The sequence below is a fragment of the Schistocerca cancellata genome, chromosome 8 (assembly GCF_023864275.1).
Source record: "Schistocerca cancellata isolate TAMUIC-IGC-003103 chromosome 8, iqSchCanc2.1, whole genome shotgun sequence".
Taxonomy (NCBI): Eukaryota; Metazoa; Arthropoda; class Insecta; order Orthoptera; family Acrididae; genus Schistocerca; species Schistocerca cancellata.
In genome coordinates this window covers 304,666,635-304,687,438 of record NC_064633.1, presented here as the reverse complement: position 1 = coordinate 304,687,438, position 20,804 = coordinate 304,666,635, and the positions used below count along the sequence as shown (strand labels likewise).

Sequence of the window (20,804 nt, the reverse complement as noted above, 5' to 3'; positions counted from 1 at the left end):
TGCGGTTGCCTCTCTCGAACTAAAAGCTCCTGTGACCGTCGTGTCTGGAATGTGTGTGTGTGTACGCCAGCCTGGAGTATTTCAACCGCGGTGCGCACTTGCGATTTATTAGTTATTTGCATATCATTTACATGAATTCATACAACATTGACTTTATCTTATCGAGTTTGAGTTCGAACGAAGCGTCTTGATGTGCGGAATATGATTGTGAGGGCGGAATATGTAAGCAATGAAGGTCAGGAGACCACGACGTCTTACAAGGTGGATTGGTCGTTGAAGCACCATACATGCCGCACATTCACCGGACCCGACATCCCCGGATTTCTTTCTGTGGGCAAAGTTGAAGGATATTTGCTGTTGTGATCCACCGACAACACCTGACAACGTGCATCAGCGCATTGTCAATTCATGTGCGAACATTACGGAAGGCGAACTACTCGCTGTTGAGAGGAATGTCGTTACACATATTGCCAAATGCCTTGAGGTTGACAGACATCATTTTGAGGATTTATTGCATTAATGTGGTATTTACGGGTAATCACGCTGTAACAGCATGTGTTCTCAGAAATGATGAGCTCACAAAGGTACATGTATCACATTGGAACAACCGAAATAAAATTTTCGAACGTACCTACGTTCTGTATTTTAATTTAAAAAACCTACCTGTTACCAACTGTTCGTTTAAAATTGTGAGCTATATGTTTGTGACTATTACAGCGCCATCTATCACAAAGGGAAAAAAGTGGTCCAAATAAAACATTCATATTTATTTACGTACTACACGAACATGTAAAAAAATGGTGGTTCCCATTAAAAAGACGCAGTTGATAACCGTTTGACCTATGGCAGCGCCATCTAGCGATCCAACCATAGCGCCAACTGGTTTCCCCCTTCAAGCTAGACAAGTTTAGTTCTTCCGTTTGACGCTTATTTCGTGAGATATTTGACCCGGTCACGATCAATGGACCACCCTGTATATATGTGATCAAAAGTATACGGACACCCCTAATAACATATGATTTTCATATTAGGTGCATTGCTGCCACCCACTGCCAGGTACTCCATATCAGCGACCTCAGTAGTCATTAGACATCGTGAGAATGGGGCGCTCCGTGGAACTCACAGACTTCGAACGTGATCAGGTGAGTGGGTGTCACTTGTGCCATACGTCTGTACTCGAGATTTCCACACTCCTTAACATCTCTAGATCCACTTCTACCGATGTGATAGTGAAGTGGAAACGTGAAGGGACACGTAGAGCACAAACGCGTACAGGCCGACCTCATCTGTTGACTGACAGAGACCACCGACAGTTAATGAGGGTCGTAATGTGGAATAGGCAGATATCTATCCAGACCATCACACCGGAATTTCAAACTGCATCAGGATCAACTGCAGTACTATGACAGTTAGGCAGGAGATGAGAAAACTTGGATTTCATGGTCGGGCTACTGCTCATAAGCCACACATCATATCGGTAAATGCCAAACGATGCCTCGCTTGGTGTAATGAGAGTAATCATTGGACGATTGAACAGTGGAAAAACGTTGTGTGGAGTGACGCATCTCGGTACACAATGTGGCGATCCGATGGCAGGGTGTGGGTATGGTGAATTCACGGTGAATGTCATCTGCCAGCGCGTGGAATGGCAACAATAAAATTCTTGGGTAGTGGTGTTCTGGAGTGGACGTGTTTTTCATGGAGGCGGCATGCACCCCTTACTGTTTTGGGTCACACAGTACTACACTGACGTTCTAAGCACCTTCTGGCTTACACTGTCGAAGAGGAATTCGGGGACGGCAACTGAATCTGTCAACACGATCGATCACCTGTTCATAATGACGGCCTGAGGCGAAGTGGTTACACGAAAATAACATGCCTGTTATAAATGGCCTGCTCCGAGTCGTGACCGGAATCCTACATAACACCTTTGGGATGTTTCGGAATGCCGAATTCGTGCCTGCCTCATCGACCGACATCGATACCTATCCTCAGTGCAGCACTCCGTGAAGAGTGGGCTGCCAATCCCCAAGAAACCTTCCAGAACCTGATTGAACGTATGCCTGTGAGAGTGGCTAAGGGCGACCCAACACCGTACTGAATTCCAACATTACCGATGGAAGGCGCCACGAAGTTGTAAGTCATTTTCAGCCAGGTGTACGGCATATATATAACGACGTATCCCTCTGTGTCAATAATACGCCTTTTAAATTTGACGTCATTCTGAAGAGTTCTCCCTCTACAACGTTTTACAACTGGTACTTTAATGATGAACACACTGTAAAGTCCAAGATTTTTTTTTTTTAAAGGCATAAGCTTACGTCTCAGACAGGTCTCGCAATATGTATGGCAATCCTTGGGAAGCCATGCATTTTCACCCTCAATACATACCCTATGGGCGAACCTGTTGTTACTTGGCAGGTTTTCACTTGAACTGTCACGCAATATATTTCATAATATTAAATGCACCATCCCTTGATCAATGTAATATTTGTCTTACGCTGCTTCTTAGTTTGAGACCATATTCAGTACAACCAGTGACTCTGTTGGTTATTGCCCTTCCTTCACTTCTCTCTTATTATGGTGATTGTCCCGCAGACCTGTCAGCCTTCTAGCTGGCGGGTAAATCATAAGAGTTTCCTTAAAAGGAAGATGCAGATTCGTAAACTGGTCAGTCCAGGGTTACGTTTCAGACTCAGGTAGATGGTACAGTTTTCACGTCCCCCGTCGAAGCACTCCATGTGTTACACGGGGGTATATATCTCCCCAAAAAACAGCACTGTTCCGAAAAACCCTTTTAGAAACGTAAAAATCTAGCCCGGTGTTGCTTTCGAGAGACCAGCGTGAAAACCACCGTTCTCTCAATGATCATGTTCCAGAATAACTTCTTAAAATTTCTTATACAAATGCATATTTTGGTTCATATATATATATTTTTATGCATGGATACATGTGCGCTCTCCTATTTGTCAGTTTCGCAATCGTTTGATACAATGAGAGATATCCCCTGGCCTCCTCCTGACACCACGTTACAACACTGCTGGTTACTAATAACGAAATCTGTAAGAGTAAGAATTGGTTTACACATATTAAAATTTTACTGCACAAAACTCGCTATACTACTTTTATTGGCTGACAAGATTCCTGCTCTGACAGAAGCGAACAAGATTTAGACCGTTAAGATAAAGTGCGCTTGCTGCTAAGACGGCAGTAGAGTAATGACTTGCCGCTAGGAGATTGGGGAGTGAACACAAGAGAGTGAGAGAGACAGCCGACGCAGAATCTCCAGCCACTCTACTGTCGCCACCTTATGTTTTCAAGTGGTATCGGTATTGTAAGGTGGGACAGCGTTGGAAACACTGATGCGGTGGGGACTCAAAGTTAGTTCACTCCCTTCAGGAGCCAGTTGCAGAGTTTGATCGTCTCGCAGCCAGCTAGCTGCTTTGAATATACTCTTGGGCGATATTTCTTGTGTTTATACGTATTTTTCCGTGCTCTTTCTGTAATCACCTAACCACTGTTGAAGTCACTGGTCGTTTCCGCGAAATATCCTTATTACTAGGCTTCTTCGCGACCGCCCACCGGAGCCAAGGTTATGCTTTACAATTAAAGGCCATTATCCAATTGTTAAACATTCATTCGTTCATAACAGTTATAACTCATATGTTGCTTCTTACCATGATAAACGCTGTTTGTCATAGTGACTAGATAAATGACCCATCTTCTCTTTAACATACCTACGTGCATGGTGTAGAGCGCAGATTTTCATGCATGTTTGGGTCACTTCTATTTTCAGTAAGACGTTTCCGTGTGCATGACACTATCACTTCCTTAAAATTAATTTGCGTAATCTTATGGGTCCGTTCTCTGTAGCTCACAAGAGATCGGACTAGATTGTCTAGGGGTATGCTGATCAGCACAGTCGATATCCGACACAAGACAATGTAGTTCTCAAACGTTCACAGCCTTCTTAGAGCAGTTTATTGAGGCGTGATCGTTCAATTTAAGAGATGTATTAAAGAGACTACAAGGGAGGAGACTATAACGCACACCCTAATTTGAGGAGTAGATTGTATGGCACAGATGGCGAGGATGTTGATTCAATACTGCTATCCGAAGTCGTATACATGTCTCCGCGTCGTGCCACGTTACGCTTTTCCAGCGTCGTTACACGTTCTGTGTACTTCTTCTCTCTGTAAATCATGGCTGAGTTATACTTGACTATACGTAAGATTACACATCTATCAAGAAAAAAGCAAATTAAGAAGTAAGTCGTGCATTCAAATAAGATGATGTTTACTATTTAATTTCCTGTCACCAAAACATTCTTGAAGTTAGTGTATTTTATGTTTCCTCTGTATATACTACAATATGTGTTATCTAAAACATAATTTCCAGTTTCTGTTGGCTTTAGCTAAAACTTTTATCTTCAAGTATTTGCAAGTGATGTGTATCTACAGTCGAACCTGGATAAATGATAACTATTAAAGGGGAAATATCTATAAAGAAGACAGACTGCCATGACTTGTCACTATTAATGCTTAAAATCCTTGCTATTAGTGCTGCTGAGACATTTGTCAGTGAGAATCTTTTCTTATGTCCATATGTCTGTAAATAAGATGACCTTCCTTCTCTAACCGAAACGGACTTCTAGCAAATGGTAGGAAGCAATCACACTACCTATACAATCAAATCAAATTTGAATTAATACCCGTCTGTTAGTATGCAGTATTCTACAATGTTCATGTTTTATTATTTGTATTTACGCCAACGTTTTGAAAGGTTAGATAAATACACTAGTAGTTACTGATTCCGTGCAAGGTGGTGATGATTTACAAAACAATGACGATTTGATTCGGAATATGAATAACATAGTTAATTTTTGATGAGGCAGTTCAATCTGGAAAACAAAACATGAAGAGACAGGAGGCGGCAAGATATCTTTAAGTGACAGTATCGCTCCATATATAATGCTCTGTCGATAACAGTTTTATAATTTACTTCAGTATTTGTCAGTTGCATTCCTTATCCAATTTCGTTTCTTTTCGTGAGTCGAAGACATAGTTTCTACAAATTTATTGAGGGAAACTTCTATGAGATAAGCCATTTCTAACACTCTATGAGTAGAAAACTGGGTAACTGAGCAAATTCCACAAGCAACAAAAAAGTGCAAAAGCCAGCAATTTTGTCTGCATCTGGAGAGGCGCACCTGTCTTCAAAAAGTCCCTTTTTTATGTAATATGAAGGTGCAAGCATCGTCTTCGACGCGAGGCGCTTCCAGACTGCCGAGTCGACGCCGTTGAAGGCTGTAGCTAACAAGGTGCCAGTGACGGCTATAGACACTCCCGACTCGTCCAGGTCTTCAAGAGTGTCGATATCGGGTGAGTGCTCTGGACTTGTTAGTATCTGCAAAATACGAGTGGTAAAACTGTAAAATTTCAACAATGCTCGCTGAGAAGTTCACAAAGAGGGCAGACAAAACACTAATTTAATATGGTGTAAGAACACTTTTAATATCTGAATTTTGAGGAATTCTTCCGGACATCACTGAACGTAAATAATTAGGTGTATTTTCGGTTTTACGCCACTAGAAGGAGAAAAAAATATTTCCAAAGTATGCTATAATAACGAGATAACATTGAAAACCGGAGGCTGTGGAGGCCAGGAAACATATATGGTTGCTGCCTGATGCCCATTAAACTACTCTCGCGCTTTTTCAGCTGTTTGACTGGGGACATTCTAGGGACACTACCCTACAGGATGCCTCAGCTGCACCAGACAATCTACGCTTGTTGTGAGACTGTCGAGAGAAAACATTTCAAAATCATCTCCGAAATTGGTAACCAGAACGAGTGAAATCAATGACTGTGGGGGCAAAACAACTGAATCAGCTCTACCAATACGTCAACCAGGAAGCACTTCATTTAATATAAGCCTGCACATCAAGCGAAATTGTACTGGATACTCATGTTGTTGTAACCACATTAACTTTTGTACAGCTAAATATCTTCTAGCTTATATGTCCGTGCATGGTTGAAACTTTCTAAGTACTGCTACTCAGTTAATTACTCACCGTAAAAGAATATCTGATGGAATTGTGGATGAGTCCTAAACACGTTGTCATGCTACTGACGTGCTGGTTATCTTGCTGAGATAGCCAGTGACGTCTTTCGTCTGACCTGTAGTGAGTATTGTATCTATTACCTCGGAATTACACCGACAAATCTGTGTGCGGAAACCAATTCCGGAAGGTAACTTCTGTCTGAATAACAACTTCCCTTAATGCCTGATGAATATGTATATGATACAGTCGTAAAAGTCAGTTATGTAGAACTCTTCAGAAGATACTTCTGCTCACCGGAAATCTCGTGTTTCTCTTCTTGTAAAGACATGTATGCAGCTCTTTATTACGGAGTGAATATTGCTACAATAACGCCTCTCCATGTCTATTCTATGGATGACATGAGGTCTCCGCCTAATTTGTATCTATTACCTCGGAATTACAGCGACAAATCTGTGTGCGGAAACCAATTCCGGAAGGTAACTTCTGTCTGAATAACAACTTCCCTTAATGCCTGATGAATATGTATATGATACAGTCGTAAAAGTCAGTTATGTAGAACTCTTCAGAAGATACTTCTGCTCACCGGAAATCTCGTGTTTCTCTTCTTGTAAAGACATGTATGCAGCTCTTTATTACGGAGTGAATATTGCTACAATAACGCCTCTCCATGTCTATTCTATGGATGACATGAGGTCTCCGCCTAATTTTTGTATAATTTTTAAAATAAAAATAATTAATAAATTCATCTCTGATGTATTAATCAGTAAAACAAATAATTAGTAGGTTGAACGTAGGTGCAGTCAACGTTAAATAACGTACCCCAGTTGTAACGGTTACATTTGGCCTGCTGAAAGCAACTACGAATTTAAGTGATCGAAAATTGGTGAAGCCCCCAATATAGTGTTTGTGACTATATAAAATAACAAACACATTGTTCACAGCTAAGAATCATAATAGGCTAAAATTCACACTAACTCACATACCATAAAAGTATAACAGACAGTCCAAAGTGGCGATAAGTAGCAGATAGGCTAATACTCGAAGTCCCACACTAACGAAATGAGTCAAGTCCAGACTCACTATAAAAATTCAGAGAACAAATCAACTTCACACGCAAATTTAAAAGTTCCATTAAACTACTGCGAGAGATAAATCAAAGTTCTGCTTAAGGCAGAAATAATCTGAGTCCTCAATGAACCCGTGTGCGAACGGTCTAAGACGCTGCAGACATGGACTGTGCGGCTGGTCCCGGCGGAGGTTCGAGTCCTCCCTTTTTTGTGTTTTTGTTTAGGATAATTTAGATTAAGTATTGTGTAAGCTTAGGGACTGATGGCCTTAGCAGTTAAATCCCATACGATTTCACACACATTTGAACATTTGATTTGAACCAGTGTGAAATAATTCTAAGTGTCACGACTGACAACACAAAAAATTTCTATCACCTCCCCTCCACGTAACACCCTGCTTAAACCCTCACTTAACGGCTTGGTACTTTCAGCTGCCTGATTCAAAACTTTTTATACATAAATGAACGAAAATTTAACTGTGCCTATAGCTCCTAGCCGAAATTTTAATCAAAATTAACACCTTGCACAGTTTATGTGTAGAGTTTTCCCAAAAAAGGCGCCATTTCTCTATTGAATATTTCCTGCTCTTTCCATTCTAGTAACCCGAATAACAGGTAACTATGCACTGAGATGACAAAGATTACGGGAGACCTTCTAATATAGTGTAGTACTGGGCGGCATAGTCTACCAACCAGAGGTAGCACGGACTTTGGAAGTCGTTAGAAGTCCTCTGCAGAAAAATTAAGCGATGCTGCCTTCCGTAGCTGTCCATATTGACGGATGTGTTCCTGGTGCAGGAATTTGTCCACGGATTGACCTCTCGTTTATGTCTGTGTGGTCACATCATTCGCTCGAATTGCCCATAATGTCCTTTAAACCAGTGACGAACCATTGTGGCCACGTGAATGGAGCATTGTCATCCACAAAACTTCCATTCTTTTTCGGGACCTGAGGTCCTTGAATGGTTGCAAATGGCCTCCAAGTAGCCGAACGTAACCATTTCCAACCAATGATTGGTTCAGTTGAAGCAGAGTACCCAGTCCATTACATTTAAGGACAGACAACACTATTAAGGGCCCACCACCGAGCTGCACGGTGTCTGGTTGACAACTCGGCTCCATGGTTTCGTGGGGTCTGCGCCACACCTGAACCCTACCATCAGCTCTTACCAACTGAAATCTGGACTTATTTGACCAAGCCACTGGTATTCCAGTCGTATAGGGTCTATATGATACTCCCACGATCCAAGAACAGGCACTACAGGCGATGTCATGCAGTCAGTAGTGGCACTCGCGTCAATCATCTGCAGCTAAAGCCCACTGACACAACTGTTCTAGCGGATACCTTCGCCGTAAGTCCCACATTGATTTATGCGGTTACTTCACGCTATGTTGCTTGTGCTTTGGCACTGACAACTCTACGCAAACGCCGCTGCTCTCGTTCGTTAAGCGAAGGCCGTCAGCGACTGTGTTGTCTGTGGTGAGAGGAAATGCCTGGAATTTGGTACTTTCGGCACATTCCTGGCACTATGGATGTCGGAATATTGGATTCCCTAACGATTTCGCCGGCCGGAGTGGCCTAGCGGTTCCAGGCGCTACAGTCTGGAACCGAGCGACCGCTGCGGTTGCAGGTTCGAATCGTGCCTCGGGCATGGATGTGTGTGATGTCCTTAGGTTAGTTAGGTTTAAGTAGTTCTAAGTTCAATGCGGCTGATGCCCTCAGAAGTTAAGTCCCATAGTGCTCAGAGCCATTTGAACCATTTGAACCCAAAGGATTTCCAAAAAAGAATGTCCCGTGCTTCTAGCTCCCACTACCACTCAGCGTTAAAAGTCTGTTAGTTCCTGTCATGGTGAGATAATCACATCTTTTCACTTGAATCACCTGAGCACAAAAAGATTGATCCGCCAATGCACAGGTCTCTTATGCCTTGTATACTCAATACTAAAGCCATAGGTATATGTGCATATCGCTATTCCATGACTTTTGTCACCTCACTGTAAATATTATAAAATTTATTATACATTTGCTGGATCTCTATTACAACAGTCACGTCTATGCTGTACCTTCTCACATGCATTAATGATAAATTGTGTCTGCACACTGGTAGAGTTGTGTTTGACGTACATTCATTGTACATTAATGGCCATAAAAAATTGCTATACCAAGAAGAAATGCACATGATAAACAAGTATTCATTGGACAAATATATTATACTACCACTGACATGTGATGACATTTTCATGCAATTTAGGTGCATAGATCCTGAGAAATCAGTACCCAGAACAAACACCTCTGGCCGTAATAACGGCCTTGATACGATTGGGGATTGAATCGAACAGCGCTTGGATGGCGTGTGCAGGTACAGCTGCCCATGCTGCTTCAATAAAATACCACAGTTCATCAAGAGTAGTGATTGGCGTATTTTGACGAGCCAATTCCTCGGCTACCATTGACCAGAAGTTTTCAATTGGTGAGAGATCTGGAGAATGTGCTGCCCAGGGCAGTCGAACATTTTCTGTATCCAGAAAGGCCCGTACGACCATGCGGTCGTGCATTATGCTTCTGAAATGTAGGGTTTCGCAAGGATAGAATTAAGGGTAGAGACACGGGTCGTAACACATCTGAAATATAATGTGTGGTGTCACCGCCAGACACCACACTTGCTAGGTGGTAGCTTAAATCGGCCGCGGTCCATTAGTACATGTCGGACCCGCGTGTCGCCGCCATCAGTACTTGCAGACCTAGCGCCACCACATGGCAGGTCTAGAAAGACGGACTAGCACTCGCCCCAGTTGTACGGACGACATTGCTAGCGACTAGACGTACGAAGCCTTCCTCTCATTTGCCGAGAGACAGTTAGAATAGCCTTCAGCTAAGTCCATAGCTACGTCCTAGCAAGGCGCAGTTAACCATATCTGGAGAGAGTCTTACTTGTATTCACCATAGAGATGTACCACACAAGAGAATAAAGTTAAGTATATGAGATGCTCCATTCTTTTCTCTATAGCATTCATCAAGTATCCTGTTCCAGAACTCACGCCAGCCGGCGTGTGTGTACGCGTGCCTATCGGTAACCTCACGCTGTGTCTAGACTGTCTTGTATAGACACAACAAAACATGGCGACGAGTTAAAAAAGGGTTTTGTTCTTTCTAATTGCTTACATTTACTTGTGTCATGGCTTCGCCACAATCTCCAGATGTACTGTCCGAATTTTATCGCTTGCAGAATCAGCAGACGCAGGCGTTATTGGATGCCCTGGGACAGCTCGTCCAGGGTCAACGTGCGCTGCAAAACGATGCGGCCGCCGCCGCTTCGCCGCTCCCGCAGCCACAACATGCAGTTGCACCGCCGTTTCGCAACTTTGACGCGGCGCAGGAAACATGGCCGGAGTGGTCCCGACAGTTTGGATTCCATCTCGCCGCCTACAGAATTCAAGGTAACGAGCGGCAGCCTCACTTATTGTCTTGTGTCGGCGTGCAAACGTACCGTGTGATAGTGAAATTGTTTCCCCGACGCGACGTAGCTACACTGTCCTACGAAGAAATTGTGTCGGCTTTAGATGCCTATTTCAAAGAAACAGTTAATGTGGTTGCAAAAAGGTATACGTTCTTTCGTACAAAACGTACGGCCGGTCAAACTAATAGGGAGTGGGTTGCAACTTTGCAAGGCCTTACTAGGGATTGTGAATTTCAGTGTGACTGTGGCCTTCCTTATTCGGATACAATGGTGCGTGATGCAATAGCACAGAACGTTTCTGATGTTCGCATAAGGGAACAGATTTTGAAACTAGTTAATCCCTCCCTTCAACAAGTGATGGACATATTGGATAGGCAAGACACACTTGACTGTGCTCAGGAGTCTTTTGAAGCTTCGCCAGCAGTGTGTAACATTAACCGGCCCGCTGGACGCGCTGCGCGGCCCGGTAACCGGCCCTCGCGCACTTCGACGCAGCTGACGCCGCGCTCTAAACCAGGTGTGCCTCGCCAGCCCGCAAATGCAGTGAAATCATGCCCGCGGTGTGCTACTAGACATTCGCGTGAAAATTGCCCGTCACGCCAAGCTATTTGCTTTTTCTGCAATAGGAAAGGACATGTTCAAAGTGTTTGCCAGAAAAAGCTCAGATCAGACAATCACAACCGTTCCAGGCCCTTTGCTTCGCGCCGGAATCGAACCACGGACACTCAGGCTCGGGAACCTTCGCCCATGGACATTCATGTAGTTAATGCCACTCCGCCCAGTGTTCCTCTCTCTAACTGTGACTGTGTTCGTCCCGCAAAAAGTGTGCGTCGACGTAGACGGCAATCCCGTCACGTCGCACGTGATTCTGTACAAGTGTCTGTTCAAGTTGCACAAAACAGTCGCTCTTGTCGTCAGCAGGATAATAAACTTTTTGTAGATTTGGACTTTGCCGGACAAGTGATACCATTCCAGCTCGATACTGGAGCTGCAGTTTCATTGCTCAATCACGCTACGTACAAACAACTGGGCGCACCGCCGTTGCGTGCCGCAAAAGTTCAGCTCTCTAGTTATTCAGGACAGCATATCCCTGTTAGGACAGTGCAGCCTTCTTGCAACATACAAGGGACAAACAAAACTTGTGTCATTTTACGTTCTTCGTTCTTCTGCTGCAGTGAACTTGTTTGGTTTAGATTTATTTCAATTGTTTAACTTGTCTATTGTGAATCAGGTCCTATCGGTGAACCAGACTGTGCCTTCCGCCAGTGTTTCTCGTCTATGTGAGGAATTTGCAGACATTTTTGCACCGGGCCTTGGTTGCGCTAAGAACTATGAAGCACATTTGGAACTCAAAGTCAACGCGCAACCGAAATTTTTCAGAGCGCGCAATGTTCCCCACGCATTGCGTGATGAGGTCGCAAGAACATTAAAAGATTTAGAATCGCAAGGTGTCATTGAACGTGTGCAGGCTTCTCTCTGGGCCTCACCCTTAGTGATTTTGCAAAAACCTTCCGGCAAATTGAGACTTTGCGTGGACTTCAAAGCAACAGTGAATCCACAACTAGTGACTGCTACTTTTCCTTTGCCCCGCCCGGAAGATCTTTTTGACAAACTGTGCCCGGGAAAATATTTTTCAAAGTTGGACCTAGCAGATGCGTACTTGCAAATACCGGTGGACGAAGAATCCCAGCGCGTATTGGTGGTTAACACGCATCTTGGATTGTACAGTTTCAAAAGACTGCCATTCGGGTGTGCATCCGCCCCTGCATTGTTTCAGCAATATTTACAAACTATTTGTGCGTCGGTCCCTACTGCAGCAAACTATCTGGACGATATAGTGATCTCCGGAAAGACAGAAGCGGAACATTTACAAAATCTCCGAACATTATTTCAGGTCTTGCGACAAAATGGTCTTCGCTTGAGGAAGGACAAATGTGTGTTTTTTGCTCGTGACTTGCCATATCTGGGCCATGTCCTTAATGCCCAAGGCATACATCCGAGTCCAGAGCACCTCCGTGCCATACAGGACTTGCCTTCGCCGCAAAATGTGAAGCAGCTACAGAGTGTGTTGGGGAAAATTAATTATTATCATCGCTTTCTGCGCAATGCCTCTTCCATTTCAGCTCCGCTTCATCGCTTACGCCGTAAAGGTGTTCCGTTCGTCTGGTCGACGGAATGCGAACGCGCCTTTCGCCAATTGAAATCGGCGTTGCTTTCAAATACTTGCCTTACGCCATTCGATCCCCAGAAACCCCTTTTGTTGATGGTAGATGCATCGGATTTCGGGATCGGTGCTGTGCTTGCGCACAAAGATGGTTCGCATGATCGCCCTATTGCCTTTGCGTCCAAATTGCTCTCGTCAGCGCAAAGAAATTATTCCCAGATAGAGAAAGAGGCTTTGGCTCTCGTGTTTGGTGTTACGAAGTTCCACGATTTCTTGTATGGTCGTCACTTTACCATCATCACAGACCACAAACCTTTGACATCGCTTTTTCATCCGAACAAGCCTGTACCTCCACGTACAGCGCAGAAATTCATTCGCTGGTCTATTTTCCTCTCGCAGTACCGCTACGATATCTTGTACCGGTCCACTGCTAAGCACGGCAACGCTGATGCGTTGTCCCGTTTGCCTGTTGCCGAGGATAAAGCATTCGATTCTTCCGAACTTGCTTGCATGTTCATTGATGCGGAAACTGATGACGTGGTCGAATCGTTTCCGATTGATTTTCGTCGTGTAGCTACCGCCACAGCTGCTGACCCTGTCCTTGCTACCGTTTTGCGTTTTGTTGCTACGCAATGGCCCTTGTCGAAGTCGCGGATCGAGGATCCGATGGTTCGCCGATATTTTGCTCACAAGGAGAGACTTTTTGTACGACGTGGTGTTTTGTTGTTGCGTTCTGATAATGATCAGTCTAGGGTCGTGGTCCCACGTTCGTTCCAGTCATCTGTCTTAAAGCTTCTCCACCAAGGACATTGGGGTATAGTGCGTACGAAACAACTTGCTCGTCAGCACTGTACTTGGTTCGGAATCGATGCTGCAATTACGAATATGTGCTCTTCTTGCATGGCGTGTGCCGAACAACAATCCGCACCGCCGCGGAAATTCTTTGCTTGGCCGAAAGCCGCTTCCCCTTGGCAACGCTTACACATAGATTTTGCTGGTCCATTCTGGAATGCTCGATGGTTGGTTGTTGTCGATTCCTTCAGTAATTTTCCTTTTGTTGTCCGGATGTCTTCCTCGACGTCTTCTGCCACCATCCAAGCGTTGTCTGCTATCTTTTGCATTGAAGGTCTTCCACAGTCTATTGTTTCAGACAATGGCCCACAATTCATGTCCGCAGAATTTCAGTCCTTCTGCAAGGCCAATGGTATTCAACATCTGACATCCGCGCCGTTTTCGCCTCAGTCAAACGGTGCCGCTGAACGATTGGTCCGGACTTTCAAGTCACAGATGTTGAAGTTGAAAGAGTCGCATTCTCGGGAGGACGCGTTGTTGCTCTTTTTGTCTTCGTATCGCTCTCAGCCCCGCGATGGTCGCTCGCCGGCTGAGTTGCTTCACGGTCGTCCTCATCGAACCTTGATGTCTTTGCTGCATCCGCCGCATCAGGTTCCTGTGCAGCGGCAGACTCCTGCTTTTGCTCCAGGCGACGTTGTATTCTACCGTAACTATCGCGGTTCACGGCGTTGGCTCGCAGGGCGCATTCTTCGCTGCCTCGGCCGCGCGATGTATTTGGTTTTGGGGGCCTCTGGTGAGGTGCGTCGGCATCTCAATCAGCTGCGCCTCTGTCGTCGCCTGGGTTCTGCCGCTCCCCGTCTGCTTTCAGCGACGGAGCCGTCCGGTCAGCGCCCTGGGGACCCATCTACTGGCTCGCCTCATCCCCAGGTGTTACCGACGATGCCTTCCATTTTGCCTCATGGCGTCGCGCAGCCGCCGTCGCCGCAGCAGCCGCCGCCGGCGCCGCCCGCAGTGGACGCTTCGCTGCAGCCGCCAACCGCCTCCCTGGGTCACGCGCCGCCGATCGCTTCCCGTGACCAGCTGTCGTCCGCCCTGGACCTCTTGCCCGCTCCGGACCACATGGCGTCATCGCGCGTCGGATACCCCGACGCAATGGAAGTCGAACCTTCGGCCACTCCTGTCTCTTTACGGGCGCATACGCCGCATGTTGACGTGCCCCCTGGAGTAGGTTTCCAGGCGTTTCCTAGCTCCCCTCGGACCGAATGGCCGGGTGCGGGTGGCACAGCCTCGCCTGTTGTTAGGCTCCCCACCTCATCGCATACGTCGACATGCGGCCCTCCCCACGGCGGGCGGAAGCCTTATAACACGACCGTTCGCCGATTTGCGGGGGAGGAATGTGGTGTCACCGCCAGACACCACACTTGCTAGGTGGTAGCTTAAATCGGCCGCGGTCCATTAGTACATGTCGGACCCGCGTGTCGCCGCCATCAGTACTTGCAGACCTAGCGCCACCACATGGCAGGTCTAGAAAGACGGACTAGCACTCGCCCCAGTTGTACGGACGACATTGCTAGCGACTAGACGTACGAAGCCTTCCTCTCATTTGCCGAGAGACAGTTAGAATAGCCTTCAGCTAAGTCCATAGCTACGACCTAGCAAGGCGCAGTTAACCATATCTGGAGAGAGTCTTACTTGTATTCACCATAGAGATGTACCACACAAGAGAATAAAGTTAAGTATATGAGATGCTCCGTTCTTTTCTCTATAGCATTCATCAAGTATCCTGTTCCAGAACTCACGCCAGCCGGCGTGTGTGTACGCGTGCCTATCGGTAACCTCACCCTGTGTCTAGACTGTCTTGTATAGACACAACATAATGTCCACTGTTCAAAGTGCAGTCAATGCGAACAAGAGGTGACCTAGATGTCTAACCAATATCACCCCATACCATCACGCCGGGTGGTATGCCAGTATGTCGATGACGAATACACGCTTCCAATGTGCGTTCACCGCGATGTCACCAAACACGGATGCGACCATCATGATGCTGTAAACAGAACCTGGATTCTTCCCAGAAAATGACGTTTTGCCATTCGTGCACTTAGGTTCGTTCTTGAGTACATCATTGCAGGCGCTCCTGTCTGTGATGCAGCGTCAAGGGTAAGCGCAGCCATGGTCTCCGAGCTGATAGTCCATGCTGCTGCAAACGTCATCGAACTGTTCGTGCAGATAGTTGTTGTCTTGCAAACGTCCCCATCTGTTGACTCAGGGATCGAGGCGTGGCTGCACGATCCGTTACAGCCATGCGGATAAGATGCCTGTCATCTCGACTGCTAGTGATATGAAGCCGTTGGGTTCCAGCACGGCATTCGGTATTACCTTCGTGAACCCACCGATTCCATATTCTGCTAACAGTCATTGTATCTCGACCACCGCGAGCAGCTATGTCGAGATACGATAAACCGCAATCGCGATAGGCTACAATCCGACCTTTATCAAAGTCGGAAACGTGATGGCACACATTTCTCCTCCTTACACGAGGCATCCCAACAACTTTTCATCAGGCAACGCCGGTCAACTGCTGTTTGTGTATGAGAAATCTGTTGGAAATTTTCCTCATGTCAGCACGTTGTAGGTGTCACCACCGGCGCCAACCTAGTGTGAATGTTCTGAAAAGCTAATCATTTGCAAATCACAGCATCTTCCGCCTGTCGGTTAAATTTCGCGTCTGTAGCACTTCATCCTCGTGATGTAGCAAAATTAATAGCCAGTAGTGTATCTATCACGGTTTGGGCTCTAGTCGTGCAAACCCGAACAGTGTAAAATATTCCACTGTGCACGCTCGCTGCGGAACTGACGTCAGGTCCACTGGTTTCTGACAGGTCTACTACTGTTGCTGGCCGCCGATATGTCCACCGCAGCAGTGGCTGGGCCCGGCACCCGACCTCCGAGCCCTTCAAGCGCGTGCTGAATAGCCTCTCGTGACCAAAACACATCGCCCATGCTCAATTACAATGCATAGCGTGACAATATCTGCCTTTTTCCGTGTCCAGCACATCTGACTTGTTTCTTACGACTGTGAATAGGTTGCATCTGGCAACTCTTACAAATCCGTGTCATCAATGGGCGATAACTATGTTGTGAGCAGCTTGGACGCCGTCACTGTCTCTAAGCATAAACCCACTGTGCTTTTAGGTAATTCTAGCGACATACTCTGAGTGCCATAACACGTTTTGACTAGTCGTTGCTGCGTTTATCATAAAAAAAATTGTTCAAATGGCTCTAAGCACTACTTAAACGTAACTAACCTAAGGACATCACACACATCCATGCCCGAAGCAGGATTCGTACCAGCGACCGTAGCAGCAGTGCGGTTCCGGACTGAAGCGCCTAGAACCGCTCGGTCACAGCGGCCGGCTATATCACAAAAACAGCATATTAAGGATCCAAGACATGAGATTGTGTGGCATTTCAACTGCCAACAGGTCATAAAACGTATGCAAGTGTGTTAAAGAAGGCAACAAGCTTATTGCGAGTAACAAAATATAGTGAACAACCAGTGTAGATGTACATAAGTCCTCCTACATATACAGCGCAAAGAGCGCAGCATATTTCGCAGCCACCACAATACATCATTTACCGACAGCGCTTGCCGCCACGTACTAAAATGCATGTTAAGCATAACAGTTTGCGAAAGTAAGATCAGTTGCAGCCAATTGAACTGTACCATATTACAAATCAAATAGGTAAATACTATACTTCTACGTCCACTTTCCCTAATTCCAACTAATGGGACAATTTCGGATAAATTTCTGGACCACACTTCCGAAGTCATGTTAATGACGTTCGGGTAATAATTTGCCACCTTGACCCACTACTGTTACTCACTGTAGCGGTATGAACGTGTCAGTATAACGTGCTTCTTATTTCGGCCACAACTAACTGAATACTGGTGTTCGTGCATTACTTAAGATGAATAAGGAGACATTTTGTGATGAGGAGAAGGAAATTAGTCTTAGATGCGGTGGTGAAATACTTTTCTATTTTTTCGTCAGTAATGAGTGTTTCACCTGATTCGTGGCTCCTTCAGACTGCCTTACACTAAAATACAGTCAAATTGGAAATGATTGACACTACTATGGGATTAGACGAAAATAGGAAAATAGTTGTTGGTAAGCATGTTACTGCTATCGATGATCAAACAATCGCAAAAATACACTTAATGTTCAGAAAAAAACTAAAGGTAAGACGTTCATTTTCACGTTACATGTAACTCCTATCTTCCGTTCTTGCTTTCTTTCGCTTACGCCATAGTCCCGCAGCGATCGCAGGGTCGGCGTTGTAACAACGGATTTGGCTATGTTAGTATTTGGGGTGGCCGGATGCCCATCCTGCCACCAACCCGTACCCCCAGGGACGGAATCAGTGTACCCCAGCTGTCTGCATCTTGTGTAAATCGTGAAATAGTGCGAACGTGTTTCAAATGTCTGCAACGCGTGTAACTGAGGCGGAACGTGGAGACCAGCCCAGTATTCACCTAGCGGGATGTGGAAAACCGCCTAAAAACTACATCCAGGCTGGCCAGCACACCGGCCTTCTTCGTTAATCCGTCGGCCGGATTCGATCAGGGGCCGGCGCGCCTACGCGAGTCCAGGAAACAGAGCATTAGCGCTCTCGGCTACTCTGGCGGGTCCACATGTATCTTCTACAGAAATAATTAGCATTTAAGTCACCTCGGTTCAGAATGCATCCTGTTGCCTAGGAGGCACGGGCACTGATAACTCGATCCTGAGTGGTAGCATCGACGCGTATAAGGCGTGAGTGGCGTCTCCATGCTGCATTCAACTGGTTGCAAAGTTCATCTGTGGTGATTGGCGGTGGGTCACAGCGCTGCAACGTCGTTTCACTACATTCCACAAATTTCAGATCGGCGACAAGTCTTGTGATCTTGCGGGTCAGGGCAAAAGGCTGACATCATGTGACAGCACAAATGCATCTTTTCATGCAGCAACATGTCGTTATACATTGTCTTGTTGAAAAATGGCGTCTGAGGTGTTGTACAGAAAGGGCGTGGCTATGGGTCGCAGAATGTCAATCACTTAGGTCACACTGGTCACAGTGTCCTGGACATGCACCAACTGTGATTTGTGGTTGTACCCAATGCATCCAACATCGTAAGACCTTGAACTGGCACTGTTTGTCTACTGCCAATACAGTCGCTGTGATGCCGCTCCCAGTGTCGACAGCGAACGAAAATGCGGCTATCATTTTCAAACAAACAGAACCTGTGTTCATCCTAAAACACTATCTGATGTCAGTGCTGTCGTCAGTGACGTCGTTCCATACACCACTGCCGTCTAGGATGTTTCTGCATATTTGACAAAGGTAGGTGGAGAAGTAGACGACGAGCATGCAGTAATAAAAGACAACGGACTGTCAGCCCTGACTGTGTACTATTTGTTACACTGTTACACTATTGTAGAGACGAGCATGCCGTAAGAAACGGCGACAGACTGTCACCCCTGATAGTTTACGATATATTACACCATTGCGCCAGAGCTGAAGAGGACGCATACCTGTCCTGCAATGACATTCGGATGTGTTCATCTTCTCGGGAGTTGGTGTGGGTGGTGCGAGCTGACCCATCTTGTCGTGTTCTACAGCTTTCCGTGAACCATTCTGTACACACCCATTACACTGCTGAAACACTTCATGCAGCGTTTGCCCGGATGGAGGCATCATTTTCTCTAATGCCAATAATGCGCCTTTTTCAAACTCACTGATCTGACGGTGCGGTTCGTCCATACGTTTGCAAGTCTGCTCAAGTCACACTGATCCATTCCCATCGGTTTATACCGACAACGAGAGCCGCAAGCACATTTTACCGGTAGGTAGTGTTGCGCCGCAACCTCGATGTTGACCCTCAACCCGTGGACCGACTGGATCAAATGCTATCATTTCTGAAGAACATACTAATGTACATGTCCTGTGAGTATGAACGTCCTATCTCTAGTCAATCAAGGTCCTCTGTTTTTTCAGAACATGAGTGTAAATTTTCCTTGTAATAAGCAAGAAAAATGTTTAAGATGAATATATGCTACTGTCATGTATTAAAAACATAAAATCCGATAACCTTGAAATAATGGGGTTGAATTTAAAAAATGTAAAAGCTATGGTCGTCCGTTTTTCTGAAAGCTACAAGCGACAAAGTGAAGGAGGAAAAACGGAAAAAAATGAGTCTCTCCCTCATCTTATTTACTGGTTACTGGATCACCACGCTACAGATTGGGAAACATTTCGCATTTAGTGATATCAAAGGAAACAACTCCTAATTACTGATGAACACCTTCTTAGGCTCGAGATAATGTCTACCAGTGGATAAAAATACTGATGGAATGCAATCAACTCTTAACTTTCATATCTTCTTTTCTCTAGTCTATATTTATTTGTTGAGTTATCATATTGTTTTGATGAGGCCCAATACAAACTGCGCTCTTACGCCAACCTGTTCTGTCAAAGTAACACTTGTATCCTCCGTCCTCAATTACTTGTTGCATATATTCCATGCTCTGTCTCACATTTATTCCTCTGCAGCTTCCTCTAATTTCATAGAAGTTATACCCTGATGTCTCATTATGTCTCTTATCATCGTGTCCCAGCTTTTTGCCAATGTCTTAAATATTTTCCTTCTGTGATTCTGTGAAGAATATGCTCATTCATTTATGATTCACTACTATACAATTCTGTGCTCCAAACAGACACTCTCACAAACTTATTCCTCACACTAAGGGCTATTTTTGAATCCAGTAGACTTCTTTTGGTCAGAAAACCCCTCTTTAACTCTGCTAATCTGCTTTTTGTGTCTTAATTGCTCCTTTGCTTCCAAGGTAGAAGAATTCCTTCAATTCGTCTAATTTGCGTTCGTCAGTTGTGATGTGAAGTTTATCGCAAAACTCTTATCTGAGTCTCTCTTTTACTTTCGTCTTTCTCCGATTTACACTCAGTCCATTTTCTGTACCCATTAGAAGGTTAATTCTGTTCTGCAGGTCGACTAATTCTTTCTTACACGCTCTGAGAGTAGCAAATGTTGTCAGTGAATAATATAATTCTTATCCTTTAATTCTGAATTTCAGGCTCGCTCTTTAATATATGTTTTATTTCACTCATTGCCTCTTTGATTCTTCGATGTACATATTATCTTGATTGTTCCTAATTCATGCTCCCACTGCGATGAGCAACGTCAAAACTGGTTCACTGCCA

The 20,804-nt window shown here is 45.2% G+C and overlaps 1 protein-coding gene across 1 annotated transcript in view; it reads right to left on the bottom strand.

Annotated features, from left to right (window-relative positions):
• LOC126095539 (uncharacterized) overlaps positions 1-20,804 on the bottom strand; it is a 114,326-nt gene that overhangs the window by 40,078 nt on the left and 53,444 nt on the right. Inside the window, exon 4 of the mRNA XM_049910320.1 lies at positions 5,210-5,406. Coding sequence (XP_049766277.1) covers positions 5,210-5,406 — 197 coding nt within the window. The remainder of the gene's footprint in view (positions 1-5,209; positions 5,407-20,804) is intronic.